The sequence below is a fragment of the Cydia pomonella genome, chromosome 13 (assembly GCF_033807575.1).
Source record: "Cydia pomonella isolate Wapato2018A chromosome 13, ilCydPomo1, whole genome shotgun sequence".
Taxonomy (NCBI): domain Eukaryota; kingdom Metazoa; phylum Arthropoda; class Insecta; order Lepidoptera; family Tortricidae; genus Cydia; species Cydia pomonella.
The window spans coordinates 4313392-4323204 of record NC_084715.1 but is presented as its reverse complement, the minus strand read 5'-3'; the positions used below and the strand labels follow the sequence as shown (position 1 = coordinate 4323204).

General features: G+C 37.0%; 1 protein-coding gene across 1 annotated transcript; it reads right to left on the bottom strand.

Moving 5' to 3' along the window:
• Positions 1-487: 487 nt before the first annotated feature.
• On the bottom strand, positions 488-3230 carry LOC133524005 (cuticle protein CP14.6-like). The gene is made up of 4 exons (XM_061859770.1): positions 3181-3230; positions 2077-2253; positions 1099-1203; positions 488-807 (listed from the first exon to the last, which is right to left on the bottom strand). Exons 1-4 carry the CDS (start codon positions 3181-3183, stop codon positions 544-546), a joined length of 549 nt encoding a protein of 182 aa, XP_061715754.1. The 5' UTR covers positions 3184-3230; the 3' UTR covers positions 488-543.
• Positions 3231-9813: the final 6583 nt, after the last annotated feature.

Below are 9813 nucleotides of genomic sequence, written 5' to 3'. Positions count from 1 at the left end.
CACAATTTTCTCAAGAATCGGAGGAGTAATGCGCCCTTTCAGATATAAATAAATAATAAATAAATATTATAGGACATTATTACATAAATTGACTAAGTCCCACAGTAAGCTCAATAAGGCTTGTGTTGAGGGTACTTAGACAACAATATATATAATATATAAATACTTAAATACATAGAAAACACCCATGACTCAGGAACAAATATCCATGCTCATCACACGAATAAATGCCCTTACCAGGATTTGAACCCGGGACCATCGGCTTCATAGGCAGGGTCACTACCCACGAGGCCAGACCGGTCGTCAAAGATATACTACAGTATTTTTGCCCAAACTGAAACGGAGACGGCTAGCCCTTTGAACGCGCCATTGTAAACCTTATTGGAATACACGAAGGCCATGAAGGTTAAAGCCGTGCGCGTCTATAAACGTCCTTGTCGCTCAAAGGGCAAGGGTGGATAATCATGGCATAAATAAAAAGAAAATATTATATATTAATTTTATTGACTAATGGCAGTGATCGTTGTTGGTAGAAAGGTTGTTCTAGAATCTGCGGGTGGATTTGCCGAATGGAGATTGGGCGGGGAAGCGCGCAGGAGCGGGAGCGGGAAAGCGGGCAGGAGCCGGGGCAGGGAAACGGGCAGGAGGAGCGGGGGCGGGGAAGCGGGCAGGAGGAGCCCGGCCGGGGACTCCGGTAGAGCCAGGGCCCTGCTGGAACCTGTCTTCGGGCTGTGGGTGTGCTGCCAAGTACGCCAGGGCGCGGGCAATCAGCTCTGGTACTGGCGGCGGTGTGGGCAGATGCTCTCCCTGGGAAAAAATAATCGTTAGTATTTTTTATTCCTTGGAAGAATGGAAACACTGGAAGGATGTCGTAATTGTGGTCGTCCTATACAAGTTAAGCGATGTTCAGTATAAGGGAGACACTGAGGTGAAGTGTTCCTGGAGATCCAAACTGCTTACATGCCGTTGGTATATTTAGAAGAAACTTAAACTTGCGACTAAACTTGTATTTAGAGAATCTGGAATACTCGTCATGCTTTGCAACTTCTGCTGCTGATTGTACGATACAGTAACATAATACTCTTATTATTAATTTACCTGAGGTTGGAAGCCATTTTCATCAGCGACATAAGTGACGCGGTAGGTTCTGCCATCGTCACCAGGGTAGCTAAAGTCTCCGTTAACCGACAGGGCTGCGTTTTCCTGCAAGAAATTACAGAATACCTCAGTTGATTTAGAAAATAAAAATTAAGAGAGATTATGTCTAGTATTCAGGAAGTAGTAGTAGTGTTCAGTAGTATTCGGAAAAGGTTTTAATGATACTGAAAATCAAAAAGGTGGACGTGGGTTTGAAGTCTGACTCTGTATCAATAATTCAAAGAAAGTTCGTTTAATTTTAGTTCTCTAGCTTTCCGATGAAGGAAAACATCATCAGTGTGAACTTCCTAATTAAATTTGATGGATCAGCTTTCCTAAGTAAATGTGTTCAGTTTCCTAAGAAAATATTTAATAGGTAAACACTTGTGAGCTATAGGGCTGATGGCGTTGATAATATAAATGATTAGGATAAAAAACATGATATAGAATGGAAGCAATTTTTTTTTCAGGCTTTTGCTTAATTCGGCAACGTCCAAAATAACATAACTTTCGACCCCCTTTTTTACAAACTTTTATTAAACTTCCCCTTTTAGTAGGTATGTATGTATGTTAGTGTGAGTCAAATCTTGGAAGCGAAATTTGACCCACTGGCCGATTTCCAATTGGGCTGAAATTTTGCATATATATGTAAATCGGAATGTTTTTAATATAGTGTAAATCGGATGACAATGTCATATTATGATAACGTGGAGCTGATCTGATGATGGAGACAGGAGATCATGGGAACTCTGTGATAAAACACTGCAAACTTATTGTGTTTGGAGTTGTTAGATTTGTCTCAATGAGTATTGTTGCTCGTGAAAAGAACTGTACAGTCAGCGATAAAAGCTTGTACCAAAAATGAAATATTATTTGTATTTTCTACGTTTTCCTTTGCTTAACATGGATACCGCCCAGTTCAGAACGTGCAATACTTACAGAGTTAGGGTTTTTAACGATGCCGCTGGCGCTTTCGATGATGCCGTTGCTGGTCTCATAGGCATATGAGAAGCCGTCAGGGTTGACCTCGGAGTCGGACCTCACGATCTGGGCAGCGCTGTCAGCATTGCGGTCAGCGGCACAGGCCGCGGCCAGAGCGAGGACAATAAAGAATTTCTGGAACAAATTTAATTTTGGGATTATTTTGATCTGATCATCCCTAAATCAATGTTGCAATGTTTTATTATTGAGGTCTTATTGAAGCATAATCATACCTATTAGGGTTCCGTAGCCAAATGGCAAAAAACGGAACCCTTATAGATTCGTCATGTCCGTCTGTCTGTCCGATTATGCCACAGCCACTTTTTTCTATCGTGTGTTTATTGGTTAGCAAGAATCATTTAAAAGTTTTATATTGTCAAAATGAAGCCTCTGGTCACAACGGAATTCGCTCGTGGTAACTGTATTTAATGACAAATATAAATAAGTACATACTTATTTATGTAGAGTGAATACATCTTCAGTTTGAATATATATCTACCCTACCTACCTACGCTTCAATTTCAGGAATTAGTATGCTATTACTGGATTCATTACCGTACCACTGACTAAAATCATTTTATTGTTTGCATCTGTCTTTTAATGTACCGAAAAGTTAAAAACAACAATATTATTATAAATATATATAAAGGGTGATATTAATATTTCGAAATTATACACATGCCCATAATTTCGATAGCTACTCCCGAAAATGAAGTCACAACTACAAATCAAGCTCCAGAATTCTTAACTTTAGAGTACAGGATTTCGTTTCTGTATATGATCCAGTTCTGTCTGGTCAGCACTTTCCTTTGGCTTACCCAAACTTTAGACAACTATAATTGATCAAATTGTATTACTATCTAGTTATATCAGTGTTCTAGTGACAGCGTAATGGGCTCCTTTGCGTCTCGAGGGGCGCTGGGCAAGTTTTATTTTTTGTTTTAGTTTAATTTAGGTTAAGATTTTTGTATTTGTATAACTTTGTGATTAATAAGTGAATAAATTAATCTATAAATTTAAAAAAATGTCACAATATATTTTAATGCACCAAATATTGCTCACCATTTTGCAAGTTCGGTCGTCGGAGAACTGTGATCTGCATTAATTCGCCTACTCTTTATATACCAAAATGACATCTTTCTACACAAAATTAGCAATCTGGTTCTTTATTGTTGACCCAAAACAGATAATGAAATGCATATGGACACTCCCATGCCATTAGTCATGCATATTAGTGAGTTAAGGTCATTTCTCGCGCGTGCCAAAAATAAATAGACATTTAGATCAAGATAAAAGATGTTGGATTGGATCCGAGTCGTAAAGTAAGCAATGGTATTGGAAAAGACGACGCGTCTAAAGTATTGTTTTTCCCACAGATGTAAAAAAAGATCGTGACGAAATCAGACGCAATCAAAAGGCGCAGTGCAGAGAGCGATCTCTTTCTAACAATCTTCCTGACAATTTTTTAAATTCAGGCTGACCACAGGATACACACTTTTATTTAGTACTGCGTATATTTGTATATAGGTATAGATATGTGGAAATCGATGCCTCAACCTGAGTGTCCAAAGCCCTAAATCACACGGCCGCGGTAAGCCTAAGAAGAGGTGGAGGTCTTGATAGCGGACACGGAAGAGAACAATCTCACGCCTGAGGATGGCGAAGACTGCGCAAAATGGAGAAGATTAAGTAGGAAAGCGGACCCTGGCGCTAGGCCGGGGAAACGCTATGTTGAAGAAGAAGGTTGTTGAATAGATGTGTGCTACAACTCTCGTAACTTGGTTGAAATTTAAAGTTCTATTGTAATTCCGAAGAAAATGCAATAATATACTTAAATGGAGCTGATATGGTAATGCAGTCGGAAGGTAAGTAAACAAAAGAACTCAAGGGAAAAACACAAAGATAGAGTGAAGATTCAAATAAAATGAAGTTTACAGTCAGCAATAAAAGTGTGTCACAAGAATGATTTTTAACCAAGGAATAAAAGACACTCATTTCTCCGTGCGAGCGCCAATAGTCCGAGGCTGAAAGGATGTCTTTTATCCGAGTTAAACCGTCTACTTTTCATTTCGAATACGAGGAAAGTAAAATATATGTCAGTTTTGAATGCTTCACTACACTTAAATCGACCGGGATATAAACCGTTACCTTTTATATTGTTTTTATTGAGCTCCCGATATTATATAACTCCACGCCGTCATTGCCGTTTGGATGCATGTAACTGCGTCGAAATATCCCGGTCGATTTAAGTGTAGTAAAGTATATGTGGTTTTTTTTAAATGACTAAGTATATTTTTATATAATTTCTTAAGGGTACTTTCAATTGACGATTTAGGTAAAAGTATCGTTATTTATGGAATGGGGAGTTAAATATCGGAGTAGATATTGCATAAGAAATCCATTTGAAAACAAATTTCAATTGCTAATCGTAAATTTTTTAAAAAAAAATCGTACTTGCGAGTTAAAATGCTCTAGTGCAGAAACGTATCATTTTCTGCACACTATTTAGAACAACAACTACCCACTTCAGAGCATGAGGAATGTACAATATTTTTTGTCAGTAACCTGTTTAGAATGCAAATGAGGTGGGAGCTTAGGGAGAAAGTAATTTTATTGACAAAAAAATAGACGATCAAATTGAAATCATCATATTTCTACTCCCTTCAGGGGTCTAGCCAAGATGACAATCGACAAACGCCGAAAAGAAGAAATGTACCAGTATAACCGTGAAAATCGAAGTTCGACAATACGATATACATCAGATATGTCAGAGTCAAAATTGCCGGTTTTGTTTGAAGAAACGTCACTTTTGAAACTGACATATCCGAACCTAGTATTTGACGTATCTTAAAGCTTAGCGCCGTAAGTATATTTTATATTTAAGTTGTATACAATTTTTCTCTGTACGAATGCATGTTATTTAATATTCTACTGGATTTTTGTGTCTAAACCTGTGTGTTACTGTTTTTTGTCCCGAATAAATAAATAAAAAGAGTCCACAAAAATTAAATATAATTTTTTTTTTTTTCGTTAGCCTAGCTCTCCTCGTTTTCTCCACTCGACCCTGTCATTGGTATTTTTCCACCATTTTGGATAGAATGCGTCCAAGTCATCCCGCCATCTCCTTTTCAGTTTGTCTGTCTCCGTCCTGCACCGTGTGGTGTTCCGCGGTGAGTAACCATTTTGGCCCACTTTTCCGTGTGCATGCGGCAGACATGTACAGCCCAGTCCAATTTAACGATAATTTTAAAAATCTATTCAAATAGTGGAAACTGTTAACTGCGTTTGAAATACTACATTACTACAGAGGCAAAACGTAAACGTAAACGAAATGGAAACGTAAGGTTGCAAGTAGATATATACGGCTGAGCGTAGCGAGGTCTGCTAGAGATACGCGGCCGGCAACGCCGTTTCTCGCCGAGTTACACACTATATAAATAGTGCTTTTCTCAAACTTGCAATCAAAACAAAAAATTGTAGTCAATTTGTTTTGTGGCGACCTACTCGGCTCGCCACTCTACCAGCGGTGCCTTACGCGCGTAAGTCGACGCGCGCCTGCGCAACGAATATGCACAACAGATCACCGTACAGTCAGCATCAATAGTAACGAATGAAACAACGCGCCAAAAGTATCTGATATTCCAGATAACTTTTCCAAATATAGGTAAATCTCTAAAATTTACGTTCAAAAGTATTTTTTTAAATCTTAGTTGTTCTACATATAGCACCATCACTTTTTGTTAAGCTGTTACAGAATGCTTGAATTAAATACTTTTGACACCTTGTTTGATCAGCTACTTTTGATGCTGACTGTACTAAGCTAACTGAAAAATATTATTTTCTCAAATTTGCTACGTTGTGTCACAATTTGACGTTAAAAAAACAAAAGAAGGTTGCTTTAGGCTTTGTAAGGCAGTATGAAATTCCTTTACATATCATCTTCACTCATCGCACCTGAAGTAAGTCGTGTCATCATTTTATAGCAAGTTGGAAAAAAGGTTGATTAAGTTATTGTAACCCAATACTATTACAATATAACAGACTCAAGGAAAAAACCACGTCCCACGCGATTACGTAACTTAGCCAACCTTCCGACATTTGAAGATGCAAAAAAAAAAACAATGCGAGCAGAGAGTGTGGAAGTGCATCACCGAATAAATTTCAAATGAATTATTAAACTTAAGTACAGGTGTACTGAAGGACAAAGGCCTATATTATTCCCATGGGAGTTATGGATTGTGAAAAAATCTATAACTCCCTAGGGAGTTAATTGTGTCACTAATTCATACCAACCGTGTATGTATAAATGAATTTTACTTTCAAAACACTTACTTTTATATCTTTATCTATATATCTTTGCCTTCGATGCCTAACCTGTCAACGAATGACACTATGGCGGACGAATGTTGGTAATGCCATCGTATTTAAGAATAATTTCGCTTAAAATTTAGTTTTTTGAAAAACATTGAGTGTAACTCCGGGGATAAGAAAATTGCAAACACCAGTCTTTAATGTACCCCAGCCTGCGGCTGTCGTTCATCTAATGACCTCGTTTGCAAAATTTCACTTACCCCCCCTTGTTGCACAATGTACTAAGAATTTATAAATATTTAGGATAAGGGAGGACTCCTTAAGAGTCCACATCATCAAGCTCGGATCTCCATACAAACGTAAGTACGCTACGGTAGGGTAAGTAATTGAAGGTTGTTAATTTTAAAACGACTATCTAGGTTGCTCTGAAACTTTGTATTTTCAATAGGGTAAGGTATATATATGCGTGTAATAGGGTTGTTTCCAATTTTTTGAAACGCTTGTATTACGTTCTATATTAACTAAAAGTTGCCCTAAAATTCAACTTTTATACTAAAAATGGCTTTAAATATGTTAAATTAACAAAATATACCTACAAACACACGTAGAAGATACGAACTGTCAACTAAAATTTTTTCATTTGTTGTTTATCGCCTAACTGTCAACAGTGTCAATTCGAGAGTTGTGACGTCATCAGAATCTTCAAAGACGTTTCGAGTTTGGTCACGTGACGTGTGCCAAAAGATATTTTAAATTCAATATTTACAAAAATATGGTCATTACAGGTACCCTAAAAGTAGTTTAACATGTTCTTATAATCCAAAAGAATTTATTGGGATACAATTCTGCCCTAAGATTTGTAGACGGAAACAACCCTATTAGTTTATTAGTTTTTGTTTTTATGTAGCTTCAGATAACATAGTTAAAATACAGCGAATTTAAGTTTTTCATACAAAATTGGTTTTTGTCCTATTTCGTTTATTTTATAAGCTGGAGGTATATAAACTAATTTCAGCCCTAGCTATACCTCATTTCATTTGATGTGCAAAGTTTGTGTGTTGAGAAGCGCTGGTGACCTAGCGGTAAGAGCGTGCGACTTGCAATACGGAGGTCGCGGGTTCAAACCCCGGCTCAAACCAATGAGTTTTTCGGAACTTATGTACGAAATATCATTTGATATTCACCAGTCGCTTTTCAGTGAAGGAAAACATCGTGAGGAAACCGGACTAATCCCAATAAGGCCTAGTTTACCCTCTGGGTTGAAAGGTCAGATGGCAGTCGCTTTCGTAAAAACTAGTGTCTACGCCGATTCTCGGGATTAGTTGCCAAGCGGACCCCAGGCTCCCTAAGTTCCTAAGTAGATACCTAAGTTCTAATTCTAATATTTGCCTTCTTGTCTAAATCAATCGATAAAAAAAAAAATTAAATGTAGGTCGATAAATCCGATTGAACTGACATTGCAGGCTCCAAAACCAGTTTGATGAATACATTGACTTCATAATCTTAAACTTGATAATCAAATGTCACTATTATAATAATATATGTTAAAGTTAAAGTTCATGATAACTATCTTTATGATTACTGGATACAGGTCATAGCAGTTGTCATAACTGCCTGCCTGCTTATTAAATATTTGAGTCAATAACCTCCAAAAATATGTTCGCTCCTAAAGGTTCCACTCAGATATCAACTACAGGTTTAACTGTTGAGACATAATTTATCAACGCCGCCCCTGTATCTGTCAATTTCCTTGATAAGATAGTCTTTATCTCTGGGAAAAATATGTTCGCTCCTAAAGGTTCCACTCAGATATCAACTACAGGTTTTACTGTTGCGACATAATTTATCAACGCCGCCCCTGTATCTGTCAATTTCCTTGATAAGATAGTCTTTATCTCTGGGAAAAATATGTTTGCTCCTAAAGGTTCCACTCAGATATCAACTACAGGTTTTACTGTTGTGACATAATTTATCAACGCCGCCCCTGTATCTGTCAATTTCCTTGATAAAATGGTCTTATCTCTGGGAAAAATATGTTCGCTCCTAAAGGTTCCACTCAGATATCAACTACAGGTTTTACTGTTGTGACATCATTTATCAACGCCGCCCCTGTATCTGTCAATTTCCTTGATAAAATGGTCTTATCTCTGGAAAAAATATGTTCGCTCCTAAAGGTTCCACTCAGATATCAACTACAGTTTTTACTGTTGCGACATCATTTATCAACGCCGCCCCTGTATCTGTCAATTTCCTTGATAAAATGATTTTATCTCTGGGGAAACGAGCAGTTTTGAATTTTTATATGTTTTCCGAGCAAAGCTCGGTCTCCCAGATATTGATATGAAGGGAGAAATTAATTATATTTAATTTTTACGCGACTGCAATAAAGATAGCAACAGGCGGGACAAAACTCGGATTATATTCTATTAAAATGAATTCCAGCTTGCCGTGCAGGTACATATATCTACTTTGATTGGCCTAAATATTTATTCATTATTTTGTACACTATCTATTCATTTCCGATACAAGAAACATTATGTCTTACACTCGTTTGTCGTACAAAATATCCAGAAAATGGGAAATTTTGTACACTAATATATTTTTAGAGCAGCGAACTGTAAAAAATCATTCAATGTAGTTTTGTTTCTTTTTAAAAATAAAATAATGTTTTCTTTATGTAAAATGAGCCAACATTAGGTTTTAAGGGACTTTCCCCCAGGGCCAATTCATTTTTCCCAACCTGTATATGAGCGCGCTCAGTATTTTATTCAATAGGGTTGTTTCCAATTTTTTGAAACGCTCATATTACGTTCTATATAAACTATAAGTTGCCCTAAAATTCAACTTTTATACTAAAAACGGCTTTAAATATGTTAAATTAACAAAATATATTTTGACAGATGCTTTCGCGCCCAAAACGCTCTTTGAAAATTGTGTGACGTCACAGTTTACGGTTTGACACATAACTACATACGCACGTAGAAGATACGAACTGTCAACTGACATTTGTCATTTGTTGTTCATCGCCTAACTGTCAACAGTGTCAATCCGAGAGTTGTGACGTCATCAGAATCTTCAATGATGTTTCGAGTTTGGTCACGTGACGTGTGCCAAAAGATATTTTAAATTCAATATTTACAAAAATATGGTCATTACAGGTCCCCTAAAAGTAGTTTAACATGTACTTATAATCCAAAAGAATTTATTGGGATACAATTCTGCCCTAAGATTTGTAGATGGAAACAACCCTATTGTAAATAAAATACTCAAATACAAGAAAATCTTTAAGTGAAGCGCAGATCAAATAATACAAAAACAGTCAGATCGGATTTTTCCTTAAGGAAGATAGCATTTAGACAAAACGCTGTTTATTACTTTATCTAC

Excerpts from the sequence above, each read along its gene's own strand:
- LOC133524005 (XM_061859770.1), bottom strand. Across the intron at positions 1,204-2,076 it reads TCGTTAAAAACCCTAACTCT|GAAAACGCAGCCCTGTCGGT; the intron begins GTAAGTATTGCA and ends AATTTCTTGCAG. Across the intron at positions 808-1,098 it reads AAAATGGCTTCCAACCTCAG|GGAGAGCATCTGCCCACACC; the intron begins GTAAATTAATAA and ends ATTTTTTCCCAG.